This window comes from Choristoneura fumiferana, chromosome 18 (assembly GCF_025370935.1).
Source record: "Choristoneura fumiferana chromosome 18, NRCan_CFum_1, whole genome shotgun sequence".
Taxonomy (NCBI): Eukaryota; Metazoa; Arthropoda; class Insecta; order Lepidoptera; family Tortricidae; genus Choristoneura; species Choristoneura fumiferana.
Window position 1 is genome coordinate 9,132,478 of NC_133489.1, and position 22,045 is coordinate 9,154,522.

At 37.1% G+C, this 22,045-nt stretch overlaps 1 protein-coding gene across 10 annotated transcripts in view; it reads right to left on the minus strand.

Moving 5' to 3' along the window:
- LpR1 (Lipophorin receptor 1) overlaps nt 1-22,045 on the minus strand; it is a 239,890-nt gene that overhangs the window by 17,719 nt on the left and 200,126 nt on the right. For 3 of the 10 annotated variants that reach the window (XM_074101447.1, XM_074101446.1, XM_074101451.1), the window contains exons 3-9: nt 12,133-12,255; nt 9,481-9,600; nt 7,596-7,718; nt 5,985-6,211; nt 5,094-5,361; nt 1,380-1,631; nt 437-737 (exon numbers count right to left, since the gene is read on the minus strand). In XM_074101447.1, the coding sequence (XP_073957548.1) occupies nt 437-737; nt 1,380-1,631; nt 5,094-5,361; nt 5,985-6,211; nt 7,596-7,718; nt 9,481-9,600; nt 12,133-12,255 (1,414 nt within the window). Of the gene's footprint in view, nt 1-436; nt 738-1,379; nt 1,632-5,093; nt 5,362-5,984; nt 6,212-7,595; nt 7,719-9,480; nt 9,601-12,132; nt 12,256-19,863; nt 20,045-22,045 lie in introns of all 10 variants that reach the window. The other 7 variants (XR_012452430.1, XM_074101452.1, XM_074101449.1 and 4 more) reach the window with 4 other exon arrangements.

Here is a 22,045-nt window from a genome sequence, read left to right on the forward strand (position 1 = left end):
AAAACAGTGATCAATAATTATGTCACCGCCAGGAAGGATACTTTCTGGCGGGTGCTATCTATTCCACTATGTACCTAGCAGTCACGTTTTCAAATTTCTTGTGTATCAGAAAAAATGTACGAGAAAGCTACTAAATTGTACGCTTATTAAAAAAAAGAGTACTACACGTACTTACGAGAAAACAAGGACCAATATGTCAACGCCGGTAGATTGGCGTGTCATTGTCTATTCACCTCTTTTTGATGGCCTAATTCACAGATGAGAATTATTAATTGATCGTTTAGTTAGTGACCATTTTCTAATTCCTAATTACCTATAAGTATAGTAGAAATAAATGGTACGAAATTAGTTTATATTATCGTACCTATAATGAGCACAGCGGAAAATTCGTTTCGGTTACAGTTTTGACTTACACAAATCCATTGAAGAAACTTACTTATAAATTTTCTCATCATTCACATCGCTCCAAAAGATCATTCCAGTTCTGAAAACGTAATCCAACGCGGTCGCAGATTTAGTGTCGTTCACGATAGCAACCATTTCATGGTGGTCTAAGCTAATCTTGCGAATATCGAAACGCCTTGCAAAGAGTAATGAGGGGTGCCCTTCGGTGGCTTTGCATCGTGTACGATCACGGGGATCCCGGGCATATCCAGCGTGGCACTCGCACTTGAAGGTCCCCTTCTCATTAATACACATCTGAGAGCACGAACCAGCGTCAGCGCATTCATCGATATCTGTAATCAAATAAATCGATGCGTTGGCTTCATTGTTTTCATAAAAAATATTCATCTATTGTTTTCATTTCAGATAATGTTCAAGACAAGGAATCAAATGAAACGATTTCAATTATGGTGATTTTTTAAAATGTTTGCTACCTCTGAACTCCTTCTGTAAGTAGGTAAGAATAGGTAGATGTGTTCTAAAGCGATTGACTAGGCAAAAATAAGTGCTTACAGAGAGGGTAAATACACTATAACAGAGAGAATTAAAAGTGAATTTTATTTACTTTCTGAGATTGTAACATTAATTTTAACTTAATTGAGAGAAAAACAAATACAACCATTAAGGTTGTTAAGTTTTTTTCTAGTAGGTACGTCGCAAGAAACGGCGAATCAAAATAGAAATAGCCGAAAAAATCTGCAATGTATCTAAAGCGCTCGGTTATTTTATGCGATCAACGCAATGCGTGGAACGCACATCGATTTTGCATCAGATAATCTAATTAAAAAACATTGTCTTACGCGGTGAGCGCAGCGACAAGCGCATAGATTATCTGATACAAAATTGATGTGCGTCAAACGCAGCCTTTATCGCATAAAACAACCGAGCGCTTAAAATTCGTGAGAATAAAGAACTTTAAAAGAAAAACAAATTACCATCACAAGTTCTGTTATCAATAAGCTTGTATCCCTTCTCGCAATCACAGTAGTACCCAACAGGTGTGTCGACGCATCGCTGCGTGCATCCGCCATTGTTCTTGGCACATTCGTTCTCTCCACATCTATCGCGAGGTTCGTCCTCGAAGTTTGGGCAGTCGGGCTTCTTATCGCAAACTTTGGACAACGGTATGCACATGCCGCCGCCGCAGTCAAACTCTGTTTTCTTGTCGCATACTGGTTTTGGTTTGGCTGTAAAAAAATAAGTTAGGTAAGTATAATCTTTTATAACGTTGCCTCTATAATAATTATTATTTATTTCTCTGTAAAAAATACATAGACAGTCGAAATCACAATGTAGATAAGCAATATGTTACCTATTGATAACCGTACGCTGAGGTGCATTGAAAAATTATCAAAAATCTGATTAAATAAAAAAAATATATATATTTTTAATACACCGAAACATTTATTTATTTGTGGCTGACTATTTCTATGCCATCAAGTAAAAGTCAAATATATATATATATATATATATATACACACTTACAATGTCACTTTAGTACTCTTTTTAAAATTATATTACTATGTAGAATGCTAGCTGTTGTCCGCAACTTCGTCTACGAACGAATCTACGAACAATTGGTACACCACCGTCCTGTAGGATCTGTGAAACTATCCAAGAATAAAAAAAAAATCTCTTCCCGGTGTGTCAAATTGTCTCCATACCAAATTTTATCTAACAGACAGACAGACACATTATAATATTAGTAGGCAAGGATGGGATGATACGGCCGCTAATTCGCATACTACTCTGCTTTTTGCTGAAGCACGGTTATTGTTTTAACAGTTTAATTTAACTACCCTCATAAAAATCCAAACATGGAAATATATTTGAGTGAGTGAAAGCAACCCTAGAAAGTTTGAACTGTACCAAAACACATTTAACTCACTGGGGCCCTCAAAATGGACAGAATGTAAATTTGATTAATTCAATTCACCGAGCGAAGAGTTAAATCAAGCGAGTTGCATTTACGGCACAGCTATTTGTATTTAAAACGAGTAACGAACTAATTAAAACGGAAACATACACTAGGTACATTATCTAAAAATATGTATACAAAAACAAGGTTGCATAAATATATAGTCATACATTGTATCAAAAATTTTATCTATTACTGACACCAAAAAATTGTATTCATTAAACTTTTTAGTATTAGTAATCACAAATGCTTCAGAAAGTTGCATACTTAATAATTCCATTTAAATGTATCCACTCGTAGGTATACATGAATGGGTTCCATATACAATAAACACCAATTTGGCAAATTTGTATACGATTCATAAAAAAACGATTTGATATTTTGATTCGTTTTGAAGAATTACTGTTTTTTAAGATTACAGTCTCCGTAACCTGCATGCGGGCAGGACATACATACTACGAATCCATACTCCATTAAAATATTATATACTGGTGACCCGTTCCGGCACAACACGGTTACGGTATACATAGTGAATCACACTATTTATTTGAAAACCGCATCAAAATCCGTTGCGTAGTTTGAAAGATCTAAGCGTACAGACAAAAAAAGCGACTTTGTTTTATACTATGGAGTGATGAATTGAAAGTAACTCTGTCTGTTCCGGTATCACGTCGAAACCGACTGGTTTCGACTGTCAAGGGGCTGAACATAGGGTACTTAGTTTTTATCTCCAAAAGCAAGGGGATGAACTGACTGGAGTGAGCTGAATGAAATTTGGTATGGATATATTTAATTTTTATACACCATCAAGATCACCAAATACTTGGAAACGTCCAGAGTGGTCATTAATATCGACTAAGCCAACAATTGTTCGGGTCATCCACTGAGGACAGATCCACTGAAGCATCTATAATTTGCAATCTTTAATCATTGTAATTTTAATTATAGAAGACAGCTTCTGAATGACGATCTCTCACTCATCGTACGAAACACAGTAGCAGGACTAGCCAGCTCCTGCTTCACGTCGATATTCTGTGAGAGTGTGGTACTACCCGATCGAGCCCGCCCATTCGTACTGCAAACCAAGAACTGGCTACAGTGCGGCTCTACCACTAACAATTAACAATATAATTAAATAAAAACAAAAAAATGCTTAGTGCACCTTTCTGAGAATGACCCTAAACTGAAATACTCAATATTTACAAGTCAATTCAATCTAAGGACTGTCAAGTGCGTCATAGAATAATAGTGAGATAGACGTATGCAGTGACAAGTCCGCACTGTTTTCGTGAATTGTCAAATCAGTTAAATATACAACTTACGATTCTATGCCAGTCAGACAAGGTTTGTTGTTGCAGTCTGGATACATATTTATGAATCAAACGGCGTATACAAATATTTGCCAAATTGGTGTGGTTATATGTATATGGAACCCATTCATGTATACTTATTTTTGCCTACGAGGTGGATACATTTAAATGGAATTTATTTAAGTATGCAACTTTCTGAAGCATTTTGTGATTACATAATACTGAAACAGTTTAATGAATACAATTTTTTGGTGTCAGTAATAGATACATATTTATGATGAAAATGTGTGGCTACATATTTTTAAATTTTTTTTGTGTATACATACTTTTAGACGTGACTGTACATTATTAAATCAATTAACTACAATCCATGAGCTCTTAGAAAAACCTTCGGGTTTCGGGGGAAATCGGAAGGATTCGTTAGACAATTCACAATTGAAAATTGTCTTTTTGACTTAGTAGTTGCTTAGTAGCAATCCATCACGCGGAGAGCGCACTCGTTGTGTTTTCATTGATTTATATAGAGCAGTTAAAACCACCACTATTTATTTAGTTTGTTATTTTTCGGAAATTGATTTCCATGGTAAGTCAACTAAAACAGGGCATTTCTGTAAATAGCCAATAACGGGAAATTCAAAGTCAAAGTCAAATTATCTTTTTCAATTTAGGCTATAACAACCCTTATGAATGTCAAAAAAAATCTACCACCTACCTAATTGTTCATAATGTATAATAAATATTTTGTAAAGAAGCTGAAAGTTTCAAGAAAAGTGTTGATCGTAAATAATTTAATAAGGTTCAAGACCGAGTTATAGAAGCAACGGGGATTTCAAAAAGTACATTAAAAAAATATTAAACGAAAGCAGACCAAAAAAATTATTTGACATATCCAAGAGAAGTAGATACAGTATAACAATAGCTCTATATACTTACAAATAAAAGAAGTGTGTTAAGGCGGGGTGTTCTCTATTTAAATTATCGATGGAAGAATTCGAAAAAATACAAAACGCGACGCTTTGAAACAAGATTTAAATACAATTTAGCTACTCTGACTGGATCGAAACTAAAACTGCACAAATCATCTCCAAACTCGATGGAAATTAGAATTTATAATAAATTGAGTGACCAATTGAAGAATGAGGAAAATTATATTAAATTTAACAATCTACTGAAGCAATTCTTGATAAACAAATGTTATTACTCCACTCTGTCCACTCAGAAAAATTATCTACCTTGAGATACGAGTTTTTTTTAAAGTAGTGACGATATGGTTTCAATCTGGCATGAATACACGTAGGAACTTATTAGTAAAGCCCACGCGATAAGAGAGTTTTTGTTACATCTATTACGGACTATGGTAACGTTTTTGTACAAATTAATGTTTATTATTTATAATGTAATTATAAACAGTAAATACTCACTGCAATTGAGTTCATCACTTCCATCGGGGCAATCTCTATCACCATTGCAATATAGCGCTCCAGGAATGCAGCTGCGGTCTTTGCACTGGAATTGGTCTGGTCGGCAGGTGACGTTTCCTCGACAGATTTCAAGGGCTTCATCGCCACCGTCAGGGCAGTCAAGGTCGCCGTCGCAGACCCAGGCTTTGTGGATGCAAGTGATACGGTCCCGGCACTCGAACTCCGTGGATATACACGGCGATGTTACTTTCGGTGCCACCGCGCAACCCTGGAATTGAAATAAACGCGTTTTGAGCATCGTGATTGATAATTTACGTATATTTATTTCGTTGCGTTTTTTTACCAGGCTAACCTAAAACTTTTATTACTTTAAGAATCGCTATAACAGTAGCTGCACGCATCACCTCTGCATTTATATCCAATCAGAATCTGATTAGGTACAAGATATTTACGGAATTTCTAAAAAAAAATCGAACGAAGTGGATTTGAGGTTATTCTAAATGATTAAAAAGGGATTAACTTCTAGAACTTTAATTAAGCCATAAAAAACAGCAATACCTATGAACTAAAACTTAATTATCTTGCTAGGTACTAACACAAGCAAGCAAGTAGCAAAGTAATTGGTTATATTTCATTTACCTCCGTAAAGAGGCTTGATTCAATTAAATAATTAATCAAGTTTGTAACAGTAAAAATACTTTCTAACCTACCCATGTCTGATTTTGAAATTTCTGTACTTTTCAACGGCATGTCAAATTAAGTACCTAACACTAGTTTGCTAGTAAAGCTTGTTTGATTGAATATCATGCTAATCCGCGTAGTTTGCTTTAACTACCCGCTGACGGATAAAAAAACGGACGGAAAAGGTAAGCTCTTAAATATGTTACTCACCGTTTCATCGCTACCATCAGGACAATCGATGTCTCCGTCACAATGCCACCTCGCCGAGATGCAATGACCGTCCTTGCAAGAGAAGTGTGTGTGCGGTTGACAAGTCGGTGCGGGGCATTTGACCTCATCGCTGCCGTCGCCGCAGTCGTCGTCGCCGTCACAGACCCATCGTTGCTGGATGCATTTCCCGTTCCCGCAGGTAAACTCGTCAGAACGACACGTTTCATCTGCACATATACGTTATGCATATGATGGGTCACATTATTTCATATTGTTACAAATCTTTGCTGTAGTATCATTCCGTAGCAAAAGTAGAAAAGTTAAGAATTTTTCAACTGGTAAATTGCTCGCACAAATCAATAATATCATTAATGTCGTTTCATTGTTTTATTTACGCACCTGATCACAATGTTAAGTATGAACAGTCTTATTTAAAATAACAATGTTGTTACTTCACATCTATGGCAAGAAAATCTAAAGTCAAGATATTTTATTAGCGGGGGCTGTAATTCCGTAGACGTACATTTCTTTTCTGCAGAAAATTTTGTCCTCATTCGTCTTTGATACGGACTCTACATTTAATTAAATTCTTTTACACAGAGGACCTAATAGTTAAGTGCCATTGCTCTAAAGGGAGGTAATTAGCTTATTTAGAGCCAAGAAAAGGTCGGTGCGGGAAGGAGTTTTCATTTCGCTTGGAAAAAACTTAATATTTACTCAATGCTAGGAAAAAAATTCTATGAAAGATGACATGGTCATGTCGCTGTAAAGGCGGAAGAAAACGTTGCGGTAGTTGAAGCACACACGCAACGTCATCGCTCACGCTTCTGGGTGGGTCCGGGGCGGGTAGATAAGAATTTATAGACGGATGAGCCGGGCGTTGATAGAATACAGAGTGTTTGGCCAGGGGAGGGATCCAATGATTGATTGATACAGCCAGTGCCGAAGAGGAATAGTTAAACACCGACCCCGTCTCCCCGCGCGGCGGCAGAGCAAACACTATTTTCTTTTCAGTAGCTTCAAGGCGCTGATTACAAGTGCGCACAAAGACTTCTTAAGTATATTACTTTTTAATGATAAAATGGCACTGGACAGTCTATGTTTAGACGTCAAAAACAATCACGATACTAGCGGTGTGCACTTTGTACTTACTAAATGATGAAATGTGAAGATAATTTGAAACTGCGTCGTGCAATTTTCGTATCTCGGTTCAAAAAGCCAATCATAAGTGAGTAGTAAGTCGTAGTAGTAGAGTTAGTAAGTGATAGTAAAATAGAGCAAGGACAAATGACGTAATCCGTTTTAATGTGTTGCATTCCTTAAAATTTACTGATACCGTTGATAAGACAAACGATGTAGGTAGGTACGAGTACTACCCTCTTCGTAACGTCCAATATATTTTTTAGACATTTGTAATAACGACCCAGCGTGCTAATTTAAGGCACTATAGGCTATACAACTTTGGATTATGTATTTATTTGAGGACCTCGAGGCGATATTTGATTAATGTAGGTAAACGTTCACATGGCCCAGAACAAATATAATTTGTAGTCCTAAAAATAGGACGTTGGATCGTACGAGGCGTATAATAAGAGTGATGATATCCCTTACTGCATGCTTTTTCGTCGGATCCATCAGAGCAATCTGCGTTGTCGTCGCACATCCAGGTGAGGGGGACGCACTCGCCAGGCTTACCCCGGCAAGTGAACTGCTCGGGGCCGCACGCCGCCACATCTGCCAACCCAATTCATGCACATGCTAAATACCTGATGCAAATGTATATCGAAAATAAAACGTGTACTGGCTTCGATGCACATCCAATTAGTGACCGCCCGTGCTGAAATCACTTATTGAGCTGTCCAACATCCAATGCCATAGAGAGATGAACCAATAGAATAGAAAGACATATGCCACTTGTCCAACAGAATGGTGGCAGATTTATAAAAAATACAAGTTTTAATCTTGAATTCACAATTGAATTGTTAAAGAGCAATTGGGACGAAATTCTGTTGGATGAACGATATAATTAATTTGTTTGAATACAAAACCGCCAAATAACTGCGACGATAGCTGCACTCTGATTGGCTGGCCTAGGGTCAAGCAGGACTAAAGTTGGGCAAGCATAATCAATATATAATATATATATATATGTATATAGTAAAACTATTTTCGGTGCGTGGTTTAATGAATAACACCTCGGGTGTTGTCATGAACATCTGTCTATATATATGCTCACTTACCACCAGGTGACCAACTTGCTCGTTTGCTAACCTTTTTCGTAAATAAATATTTCATAAATACATAATACGTAATTACTAAGAGGGCGTTTTTCCATACTTCATTTATTTCCTTTATGTAAGGAACAATAGAAAAACTATCCCAAAAACTACTTGTTAAGTTGTAAGTGACGGACGAGGTACTTTTATGTTGTAAGTAGAATTGGATATTAGGATGGTTAAAATTGGATAACCCATATTACCACTGTGTTGGTTCGTTTCTCTATGTCCAATGCGCATTGTTTGTTGTTATCATCATCATCATCATGTCAGCCGAAAGACGTCCACTGCTGGACATAGGCCGCCCCCAAGGCTCTCCACTCAGACCGGTCTTGTGCTTTCTGCATCCACCGCAATCCCGCGATCTTAACCAGGCCACGGCTCCATCTTATTCGAGGCCTACCAACAGCTCGTCAGCCCGTCCGCGGACGCCATTCTAGAACCATCTGACCCCATCGGCCATCAGTCCAGCGCGCAATTTGCCCCGCCCACTGCCACTTTTGAGTTGTGTCTTGACTGTTGTATGTAGATATAAGTACCTACGTTGTTTTTAACGGGTAATATTTTGTCCTGTTCTTTTTATTCGTTTCAAGTTTGCATCTCCTCACTGAAGGTTTAATTTAAATTTAAAGTGAATTTTATTAGGTAGGTACAAATAATATGTAGGTAGGTATAGTTGGCGTCAAATAATAAAAATTTGCTCAAATATATTGAACCATGCTCTCACATACTTTGAGTACCTTGGCCACTCACTTACGTTTCACACTGGCAATACCTATGTAAATGTACACCATCAGCTTCGTATTTTACAAGCGAACCCAAACAGTCTGTCTTTACCTAATTAAAATGGTTTGGTTAGCTTAATATTTAGTATCTTTTAAATGAAATTACTAAAACTTACAATGATTTATCAAACATTGAATTAAGTATTTAATTTATTGTTGCAATATAATATATATATCATTAAGGATATTTGTGGTAGTGAAAATAAATAAATAAATACTAGTTTTTCTATTTTTGCCCTTATCCGTGATGAATTAGAAATACGATTGATAATATTAAACCAACAACTAATGCGCAGTCGCGTGCTGAAACAATGGAAACCATCGACGCATGAACCGACATTAATTCTCATGCTATTCTTGCAAGATGTCGGAGTCTTCAGAGACGATCCATGCCCTGTGTTCATGCAAGTCCAGGGTCCTCAGGCTTATCCTTACCACAATGGTGCTCATCGGAACCGTCTACGCAGTCAGCCGTGTCGTCGCATTTCCAAGCAGCGGGTATGCAGTGACCAGTCGCGCACACAAATTTGTGTTCTGGACAAGTTCTCTGTGTTGCTGTGCGTGAAAATTTTATTGACTTACATCCATTTATAGGTTTTAATTAATCGTTTAATTTAATTGGTTTCCAAGGTTACTTAAATACATTTTTTATCGCTGCTATTTTGTACCGGTTTGTAGTTTGAATTATGTAAGTACGGAAACAAATTTTAATATCATTTAGAAACTTTACTGCCCCTTGAAATTCTAAACGTGTACATCAAAATAATTAATGCTAATGCATTAATCTCTCGCGAGACACTGCGTAGTTGACTAATTAATTAAAATCGCTTAACAGTCCTTATTAAGGAGTAATTATTCTGTCTGTACTTGGCCCTTTGCGTCGTATATTTGCTAATAAAATAGGTAAACTTTGTCAACAACTTTTACTTTCTCGAGTTCAAAGCATAAACTTTTCTTTAAATTTTGATTACGAAATATTAGGTTACTTGGTAATTAGATGTAAATCAAAAATGTATTATAGGCGTAATTTCGTGACAACAGTAACTGAACTAAATATGTATAAAAGTTGGTTAAATGACGCATTATGTACAGAATGATCGGACGCGAGAGTTCTTAGCCACAAGCCCAAAACATTGCGTGTCCCTGTCAAATAAAAAAGGTTTTTCCATTTGCGGTCCGACTTATACTGGCACTGAGTGTTCAAAACAGAAGTGGGGAGGCGGTTGCCGTATCCCACTCACAATGAAATATCCCTCGCAAAACTTTTTCACACTTTTTATACGCATTGTTACAGTTTGTGAAAGACGGAATTAAAAGCCCGCTTATAGCTGTTAAGTACGCATTACAAATTTTAAGTCCTTAATTAGAGTCTACATTCATTTTCCTTAACATATTTATTATGCAAAAAAATTATAATCACATAAATTACGACTTATTTGTCTTCACTGACAAAAATACCCTAGCGAAATGTACCTAATATTCATATTTCAAGTTGAAACCACGTCATTTGAATGAATTTGAAAGACAAGCGAATTCCTTAAATTAATAAATGGAAAAGCTTCAAAGAGAAATAAATGATGCTCAGAAATTATTATGTCTATATTGAGTTTTTAAATTGAGCAGTAGGTAGGTACCTATATAACCAAGGCATCCAAGGCAAGGCAAGTCATTCTGTTCTGTCGGTTCGTAATTTTTACTTTTATTCAATTAGTTACCTTCAGAAACAATATTTTTTAACACTTTTTACTCGGTCTCGTTTAATTAACGCGAATTCTTCTAACTTTGTAGGATGACGCCAAAAGTTACTTTGCGCGACTTTTATTGCCAAGGGCATTTTTTCATTGGCACGAATCTAATTCGTTTTTTCACTTATCTGTAGGTACCTATGTGATAGAGACAGCCACGTCGGTCGTCTCTCATTCGATTACAATTCTTATTGATCAAGTTAGCATTCCTTCCCTCGCGTACGCACCGGTATAGGATTGAGATCGAAGAATCAAGTCGCGTTCATTTCGTTGCGAGCATAATTTCCCGGTTCACCCGTCTCGAACACGTCGAATTATCCCCCGCGGATACTCACGTTCTGCCCCATTATTCCTTGCCAGAGCAATAAATAAATTCACGCGAAACCTTAAATTCGTATCTCACACGTTATAAATAGGTACCACAGCTAGGGCTTATTATTCATTCACACGCTTATCGCTCAAAGACATGGCGTTCGTTTAAAATTGACGGGTTACCTACCAGTTCCCTAGTTTAATATTCGCCGGGAAATTCAGTTTTATTATTTTATTATATTATATATTTTGGTATAAAAATTGGAATCTTTAAAATTGTAAAACTCAACATCATAAAACGAATTGCGAAAAGTTCGGTCCTTAATTAAGATTTTAATCCATGTTGGAAGTCACGGCAAGGACGAAATACGCGTGCTACCTAACTGTAAACTTTTCTCATAAATTGTGTGATTTTTAATTATTCAAAATGAAAATTATTAAAAATTACAGCAATTGTACATATCGCACATTTTGAAGTACTTCAGAATGAATTTAGATTGTATGATTGGATAAACTTAAATATTTATTCTGGCTTAAACTTTATTTATCTCGAGAGATGACCGGCTCCGAAAATTAAACATCTAAATAGCTACGTATGTTATTCGCGTAACATTATTTTTCATTTAGCCAGCCGCTCATACAGTTATCGCTGTCAACAACGGAATTAAATAATAACTTTGAACAGACTGCTACGCCGTAGCGGTCTGACGTAGAGCTTAAGCACTTTGTAAGTTTAAGTAAAGATTGAACTTCACCAAAAAAAGGTTGAAGCCGAGTCATTCACGATCGGCGTTCGATGACACGGCCCCCGCGGGGTAGGACCCTCAGTTTACACAAGGTATTAAAGCCTCTACAAATGTTTTTCCAATAATACTCGGCAATGCGAAGTTTCGCTACGTTTAATATAAAACGTGTACGTATCGTCTTACTAACCACTACGTATTTTCGCTCAACTAGAGCTTCGTTTTAAAATTAGGTATCTGAATTTATTTTGCGCGTCAAATAATATGTTAATTGAACTTGTACTTACTGCAGCTGGTAGGGTCTTCATCGGAGCCGTCTGAGCAGTCTTTCTCGTTGTCGCACCTCCACGAGCTAGGTATACAGCGGCCCGTTTTGCATCGGAACTCTGTCGACGTGCATGTGCGACTATCTGTGAAAAACAAACGCATACTGTTAGTGCAAGTTCATTTTTATGTGGGAGAAATACATATAACCAAAGTTCAATGTGCTATCCAACTTGTTTTTCCGCTAGCTCCCAATGGAGACCAAAAAGGGTCATTCAACCAACAGCAAAACTTTATACGAGTACATTATTACTGTAGGTTAAAGTTTGAATGGTCTATTACTCGTTAACTCATAACGTCTACTTTATTTAGGTAGCTTATACGTATTTACTAAAGGTTTTAAAGCTTACAATTCGCAAACGGTTAAAACCTGCGATTTAAGTTCTCGTCTGCCCCATGGCATCCCCATTATAAGTGTAACGGAGGTAGGTATCGTAAAAAAATGCTTTTCTCGGATTTTATATTACATTACCACTTTATCGACATGCATAAGTAATGTGCTCGTACACTTCATGCCAAATTACACGTTTTTAATATTAAAAGTGCCAAATTTAAGCCGCGGGCAGACTGTAATAAGTAGGTAGTTCAGTTTCTGCCATTTTGACCAGGGAAACCGGAAAAACTTCCTTCAAATTTTTTTTTCCATTTTTCAGTTGTTCCGGATTCCGAGAATAAATGGGCTCACTCCAGAATTATTTCATTGAAAATTAAAGACTCATAAAAAAATGAGAGCTGAGCACTTTGTAATCCAATAGGGCATTCCACTTTTACCTTTCCGTTTACTAAGTATTAAAATATATATTCCAACCATCCTGTAGGCGATTTCACGGAAAACACCCCGGGTATGTAGCGTTAACGGTAGATTTTTTTTATTACTCCCGCGGCCAACCTCAATTTTCCAGACAAATATTTTTGTAAGGAGTAACGACAGAATATCAGTATAAAATGGAATTCAAATAACTGCGTAGTAAATGTGAAAGTCCCTTCAGGCAGTATGCGATGTATATATATTATTGCTTCTTTTAAACGAATATTTGACAGCTAACAGGTTGACACTTTCAGCAGGGGTCCATGTCAGCGCTGGATGCTGACGTATATTGGATGTCGGCATCTAGCACAGAATGTAATTTGTTTAAATCCAAGCGTGTTCAATATATAGGTACCACCATTCTACGTTTCATTTTGTTTCTTAACGTGCGTACCTATTTGCTATGTTTCGTGGTAGATACAATAGTTTTAGTTTTGCGTTTCCATTGAGCAATGTATGTAAATAATATCGCTATAGTGTTCATTCGTTCTGATTTTATAACCAATTTAATTATTATCAAGACTCATTCATCTCATTACCGCATTAATAGATTACAGTAAATATTGTCGATTTTCCACGTATGAATATTTTATGCGTAGAAAAGCGTCACCGGTAGTGGTAAGTAGTTAGGCAAATGTATACCTAATCATAATACGAATTTATAATAATTTATTAATTTTTCTAACGTAGGTCATTTTAGGTCTGAAATCACGGATAGGAATAACTGACATCTTTTGTTGTGGCAATTATACTTAATAAGACCACTGTAGGTATCTACTTACTTCATATTACATAACCGCATAGCTTAGGTTATGCATAAAGTGTTACAGAAAACGACGTTTAAGGAGGTAAATCGTTGTTTACTCGTTGAAACATAAATTAAGCTCTCAAGTAATTATCTCCTTGAACTCTTCTAATTAAGTTTGACTTTAGCACTCGCGCATAATTCCCCCTAGCTGTCCTTGCGAAACAATGTTTTCATGAAAAACGATAGCCCAATTCAAAAGGCCGGGGAATGATGGAAAAATATTTTTCATCCGGCTCTTGGAAATAAGCGGAAACAGCATTTTTGTCGTTAGGATAGGGATTTATCTTGAAATCTGTCGACATCATTACTTTAAGTTTGACAGGTCACGCCAAATTACATTAATTAGATTAGAAGGACGGATCCCAGTAAAACGTAATGTTTCAGATCGTTGTCGTCTCATCAGCGGAAGGGAAGCTGTAAACCGTAGCAATCCATTTACACTTGAAATCACCGTTCAACGTGCGTATAAAACAAGCTCGAAGCAAAATTATCGGCGGGTAGCAGCAGCCGCTTTATCTTGAGGTAATTCGAGGGGAGGCGAGGCACGCACCGCCGAGCAATTTGTAAACAAAACACACCCCCGCCCCGCTAAATAATATTACCTCACACCCGACAAGTGCGTAGTGCAAATCCAACTGTGCCATTCATGAATTGCATGTACCTAACCAACCTTATTGTGAGAAAACTTTTCGATTAGCTACAAAGATATTTTCTATCTAACTATGCACCTAAACACAAAATTTGTTGGTGTGTGAGGGCACACATACGAGCAAATGAACCTTCGTCATTCATACTCCCCGGAGACACGTGGAGTGCAAACTAATTTGCTCCGGGCGACACGTATTACGTTATTTTCCATATAAATAGTCACATACAAAGTGGTGTGTCGCGCACCGGGAATATTTTCAAGATAATTTTTATGATTTGGGAAAAACATGTATCACTATCCTTTCTTCCTTAATGTTATAAATGCGAAACTCTCTTTCTATCTATCTGTCTGTTGCTTTTTTACGCTTAAACCGCTAAACCGATTTGGATGAAATTCGGTATATAGTTCGAGACATTGGGCTTTCCAAGAGTGTCAAAGTATGTATGTATCTCCGTACGCAATTAAAAATAATCCTATGTCTTTACATTAATTATCGGGTAATCTACCAATAAACTGAGCCGTCTGTCATAAAGCTACATACTGTTAAAAAATTTGCTTCCTTCATGTCATGAGTTGGGGGGTTTAGAGACATCTCTTAAATTCGTGATCTACGACTGACCCTGTTGGCCTCAAGATTTTAGGTCAATTGGTTACTAATACAAATCGACTTATGACGGTAAACTGGTAATGGTGTAAAAGGTATAGCGAAGGCCCGGTCGGTATTCCCTGAGGCGCGCTGGCTCGAGTGTAACGCTCGCCGTATAACACCCGCATTATTGCCCCCTCTACCCTGGAATGTTAATGCGAACTGCTTCAACAGATCCTGCTTCAATCCTTGTTAGACGCTCGTGCTTATCGCGCTAAATGCTCATTAACGTTCTACGTGATCTTTTTCCCTCCCCCTCTCATTTCAGTCGCCAAAAGAACTTCACCAAAGTACGAGCACTCGCTGGAGTGAACGCATCGTATGGATTTTCACCGCAAACTCGATGAGAACAATACCCGAGACCTGTTTTGCAGTAAATTAACGCGGTTAATGTCACAGAGTAAGGTCTGGTTAAGTGTCCATACAAGTCGCAGGCAGAACAAAGAGATTATTCGGCAGTGTACAGTTAATTAATCGCTAGGGAACGGCCCCATTAGTAGAAGCGGGTTCTGTCCCGGGCCCAGTGCAAGGCCACAGTCTGACGGGCGTTAGCGACTGAATCACTAATCAAGCGAGACGGATCAAAATACGAAAATCCTGCCGGCGAAACCAACAAATTGCGGTTTTATTATCTAGGGTAGAGGAATCAGTAAAACGAAAACGTGAAGCGCTGTCCTTGCGATAAGCCAATTCCATGGAGATAGCTTATCGTGGGATAAAATCACTCTAACGTGGAATCGTAACAGCATTGACTCAATCGCGTCTGGGACCCTCCGATTCTCAACAGTCATTGGTGACGTGTCATGCAAAGGACTATAATGTTGTCCGTCTGGTGATCTCCACAACACAAAATTTTATTTGAAATCTCTGTGCATATACGTGTACCGATAACTTGAAGAATACAGACTATACAGTATGTGAGTCATAATAACAGTACAAATACCTAGTACTAAAGATACCTGCACTCCGTCCAGAGTAGAACATCGAACGCAGGATCCAAAGATATAGAGATTCACCAATGAGGTACTAACAGATATACTTAACAACGCGTGAGACTTAACATATTATTGAGACGCCTTCGGTGAAGTATCAATTTACACTAATGTTCCCCGGCGTAAGGGAAAGTGAATGATAATATAGATCCAAAGAACATTGCATCTATCTATAAGTATATTTTAAGGCAAGCCTGTTAGCTGAGCTAATGGAAGGGTGTAAGTAATCTACCATCAAGCAAACATAATAATAGCAAAAATGATGTAGAGCATACGAATGTAGGTACACGTTATAATCATATCACCTTAGCACATTTTTCTCGGAAAGAATGGCTCTGACTGCATATAAAGAAATGTGCTGATTTGATTAAGGAACGATTTTTTTACGCATTCCAAATAATTTCGTATGCGAGTAAGAACATATGTTGGTAAAATCTATTTTGCTCCTTATTTTTGATTTAAGGGAAAATAAGTTTTTGTTAAAATTTTAATTTTTAATACAAGATTTTTTGCTGACTGTACTTTTTTTGACTGTGCTTGCATTGTTATTAAAGCTTCATTTTCGTACCGAATTTCAAGTCATGCCATTAACCGTTGAGGAGTTCCGTTCTGCGGATTCGATCCTGTGACGGTTTACTAGGATTTCACTCCAGATTATTGTATTGTCACCAGATTTACATAAGTATGCCAAATTTCAAGTCAATCGGACCACTGAGAGTAGGTCAAATTTAGCTTCCAAGATTTGATCCAAACAAACAAATAAATATAAACAAGGCAAGTTAAAAAAAACTTGTAAAAAAAACCAGCAGCAATGCGCATACTTTAGCAATAAGTAAGTAGGTGTTTTAGGTAGGTATTTTTGACAGCTCTATAGTATTTGTAACTTTTTTTTAATTGCGTACAACTAAAAACATTACATACTTTGTCAAGACAACTGTTTTGTAACGAGGAACGGGATAGGTATGTACCTAAGTATGTAAAGAGTAGATAGGGTCAACTCATCCTCAGTAAAGTCACGGTGGTACTTTCTTTTCGCCTTTAACGTCGAATGTGTTAAGGTTTTTAAGGGTAGGTATGCTACAAAGGAGCGAACGAGAGTTTTACATTTCAAAGACCTTTGTAACGAACTATGCACAGCCCGTATTCAAAACGAACGCGCATTTTTCGTCGCTCTGATCTTTTGATAATCTTAGTAATCCAAGGCGACGACGACGGCGTTAACTGTGTTTCTTTAGCGTTAAGCTTTTGCCTCCGGCTGAGGTAAAAGACTGGCTTAATTACTTTTCACTCTCAATAATTAACCTGCTGGGACGCAGTAATTCCACTTCCATTTTGTTTGCTTAGTAAGGATTACAAATCTCATTCTTTTAAAACGAAGAAAAGGTAAGGTCTCAGCTGGTCCCGCCTTCGTAGCTTCAATTATTTTTAAAGCAGAAGCCGTTGCCATTTCCGCAAAATATTCTAGACAAAAGGCAAAATACACAAGCATTAGGCCAAATTGGCCCCAAGATGGCAATAGCGTGTAAAGGAGGAGGCAAATTGTATTACGGAGTATACTTGCTGTGCGATGAGTGCATTCGTTACCGTAACCAGGGGCTTTCGAGCGCACTTGCACATGTTACGAGTAGCGGCCATGCCTTTCCATATTATTACAAGCGTAAATAGACTTATATAGTTATAATAACAACAACATAATACAGTAAAGCCTAAGTGGAACAAAATAGGCTCGTTTTAACTAAATCTCTCTCTTCCGTTAAATAACTATAGCATTACCGTTACATACACCGTCTACATTCAGCCCATTAACATCTGTATAGATGCAACCTAGTACCGTCTTTCACAACGCCGATGCAAGCACTATAGCAAGATGGTAGCAATACCTTGCATTATTATCGTGGTACAAATGTAACCGTCTACATTACCATTAAATAATTATAGCATTATTATGTTTGAATAATAATAATTATTAAAGTTCACATATAATGTATACATGTACAAATTAGTATCGTGGATAGAGACAGAAGACATACCTTCTTCATCTCATCATGTATCAACTGTTACGTCTAGAGAGCTAACCGCGTTGTGCCAATCATGATTCTTCTGAACTTAAGTAGTTACCTACCTACAAAAAAAAATTGTAAGTAACTACAGTGGGTGGACTTAATCCATTTTTTACGTTCAATTTAATAACCCGTATATTTTGAGAATATCAAATCAATTAAAAGTGAAGTGTACCTAAACGATAACTTACATCTATAGGTATAAAATAGAATAAACAGACAATACTCGTATTCCGTGCTGAAGCTTTGAATCTTAGTCAAATAAACGTGTTAATATAAACAGAACTTTCGAGTAACTTAGTGAAATTTCACTACAAACAAATCAAATGGAAATTCCGAACTCGAAGCGCAAAAGTACTAACTTGAGACCTCTTCAAACTTCGTTATACTCATATCTTTCGTGGTCGTTGCTGCTACCTATGTATAAAATCTACATAAAGTGAAATAGTGCTCAATCTAAACGATATAAGGTTGTATCTGTATTTAACACCTTATAAGAAAGGATTCAGATAGTATCGTCCCTTGTTATAGATAGTGCCACGAGAGTTGAGTGAATGATTACACACACTGCTACAAAATGTCGTGTAATGACAGCAGGATTTTGACATTTACACTCATTCATATCATTCATTCTCCTTTTGTGTAAACAGTTCTTTTTGTAGCTGTGTGTGTAATCATTCACTTCAACTCTCGTGGCACTATATAAATAGGTATTTGAATACTGTCAGCCATATTTTACTACTAAAAGCTTTGTATATGCACTTACTTTTTGATTGTAGTGTAGGTCACCGAATACCTAGTTTCAAACAAAGCCCCGTTTTATTATTCACGTTTCATCCTTTTGGGCAGCAATTTTCTTTTGATAGATCTACCTACCTACGGACTTTCATGTGTGCGAGCGGTAAGAATATTATATTAGACGCCAATGTCCTCCCAAATTTTTCGCATCTTTGTTTTTCTTTGTTGTGCGGTTTTATTGATTTTGACCAGTTTTATAAAGTTGTGAGGCCTGGACACTAACGCAAAAAGAGGAATTTCAACTCCTTGTAGCGGAAAGGAAGGTCTTGCGTAAGATCCTGGGACCTGTCAAGAGAGACGACGGTTGGGCGACCCAGGTACCGCTGGGAGAACAGTGTCCAGGCGGATCTCGTCTCCAAGTTGACGACTGGCAAGAGGCTGCGCACGATCGGGACAGATGGCGTGCTCTCGTTTCGGAGGCCAAGACCCTCTTTGGGTCCCTGAGCCAAATTAGTAAGTTAGTTAGTTAAGTTATAGAAAATAATGGATTCAAGTGACGGTCAAACAAATCAAATCAACAAATCTATTACTAACGATATTCTGCATGAAAAATGTTAAGAATATGTATAATATAAGCATATTGGTAGCGTTTCTTTCTTTTTGGCTGTAGGCATTGTCATCCAGTCTAGGTACATAAAGTAGCTAAATCAAATTTTACACCAATTGGAGCACTGTAAGTGCATGAAATCTGACTTGCCAGATTTAATAAATTTTGTAACTTGTATTTCAACGCCATGGTATTATGGTAGAGTCAGCATCAAAAGTAGTGGCACACTTTTATATTTTATCGTATTACAGCTGACGAATGTGTCAATGCGACAGAGTAAAACAGTAATCCTGACTGTACCTTGATATCACCTAGAGTTATACCGTAGGTATGTATGGTTAACAACTTGGCACAGCTAGCGAACCTTACAATTTTCTTGGACTCACCCGCAGTTTTATAATCGTAGGCCTTTGTGTAAGTCTCGTAGTCATCATCGTAAACTGTAGCCCCTGTTTTCGAGAACAGGCATGCCACCGCAAGCCAAATCCACCACGTAGCCATTCCCACTCAGGTTTGTATCACAGTGACAATTTAATCTCTTTAACACTACACCGTTAGTCTTTTTCACTGAAAAATAAAAGCTTCTTAGGGCGGTCGAAACGACGTCTACTATATTTTTATTTTATTACTAATTTAAACAATGAAGTTTCTTTAACGGTTCCTTTAACGGCGTGATAAATTGAATTGGACTGCATATTACATTTTTTATTATATTGCTACAGACATTTGTCATTAACGACCAGATAGCTATGAAGCTAGAGGACCCAAGCTTAAATAATAGATGGGGCAGACACTTGTACGATGAATATGAACGTTTTACATGAATCATGGACCTTATGTGTTTAAGTAGTTATTTAATTATTTATAATAATATATTTGTTTATCATCCATTGTCTGTGTGTGACACACTGAAACTTTACAAATTCCGATGCAAAACCGAGGGATGTTTTAAAAATCATATGTATGGATCAAATGGATCGCCCAAAATGGCGGTTTCATTTAAACAGAACAAAATCACCGAGGTTCTTAGTAAATTTCAATAAAAAATGACATTTTCGGGAAGGTTTTCTAATCACAATGAATTTCCTAATAGCACCACAATATCTGACAAGCAAAATCAAATTGCACTGTTTAAACTTACGACGGGTCACGATTCAAATGGATGTACGATACGATTATCGGAATCATAAACCAATTATATCACCTTAAATACGATCAAACGGTTAGCAATTAATCCAATAACTAATTAGGCTGCCAGTATATTACCAGTCCGAATTTAAATTTGGAATCAACAGAGAATTCGAATTAAAAGCAGGTAACTAGTGGGAATAATCCCCTCGACCCTTTGTCTCCAGCGAAGGTCGCCTTCTAAAAGTTTTATGGGCATAAAATATTACAGAGATTAGAAACCCTGTTTACATTATGTAGGTGGAAAGATAACCGTGAGACTACGGCTCACTGAAAATTGGCTGAGTAAATATCGTTATTTAACCTTATTAACTGCTCTTGGAGATATTTCGTGAACGTAAAACGAATAGCACAACGCTATTCAACTCTACGCATTCGGGATAGCTTTATTTCAGCCAAATCTTCTACAAAGGCTGACTTGTGACAGCTTCCTTATTTCTGAATCATTGAATGTCAATGAAATTGAGTCACGACAAAGATAACTCTTTAAATAGGCAAACCGTGTGTGTGTTTTATTTACTTGTAATCCGTTTTCATACGAATGTTACGTATTGGAGCACGTAAATGTTTTGTTGCGGCAGTATTTATTTTTGTTTTTAATATTTAGTAGGTTTGGGTTAAGCTTTGTTGGTGTGGCGTCTCTAAATCCGCTGTGATCCGATACCATGTGACTCTTATACCCGATTCGGGTGAGGGTTGTACCCAGATAGATCAGTGATTTTGCGCGGATTACTGTCAAAATTAATTGACCCAGCTTGCTTATTTCTGGGAGCACACAGCTGCTGCGATATGAGTGCAACTTTACTTAATATATTTAGTGTCTAATGCCATAAATATTTACAATTGCGAGTTTACAACTAACATAAATTTTGTGTAATTGTTTTGTCTGTGTCTTTGTCGATTGTTTGTAGTGCCAATTAGATCTTATTAACTAACTGAAACATTTATGTTTAAGCTTATCAGATTACAAAACAAAACACCTCAGTCAGTCAGTATGCTCAAAATACTAAGCAATATCTAAGGCAAGAATAATTATGTACATTTATGTACTTGCATAAAATGAAACTTGTTTCGATTAAAGTTGGTAATGCAATTATGCACTATCGAGGACACTGTGTCAATAGCTAGACACACGCCGCGAGTCAGGTTGCGCCTATAATCTCAAGCGCTTGATCATTACGCACATTAAATTGACAGCAATCTAGACATGTTTGGTAACTGGTATACTAAATCTTAATTCGTTTATCCGCTTTAGGCAAACTATAAAGCACACTATGAAAAATCTGAAGCCATTGAAAATAAAATTGGAGTAAAAAGTTACTCGTCAAGAGTTAACATGAATAGGATCGGTTCAAGGTATCTTTATTAACTGAATAGGAG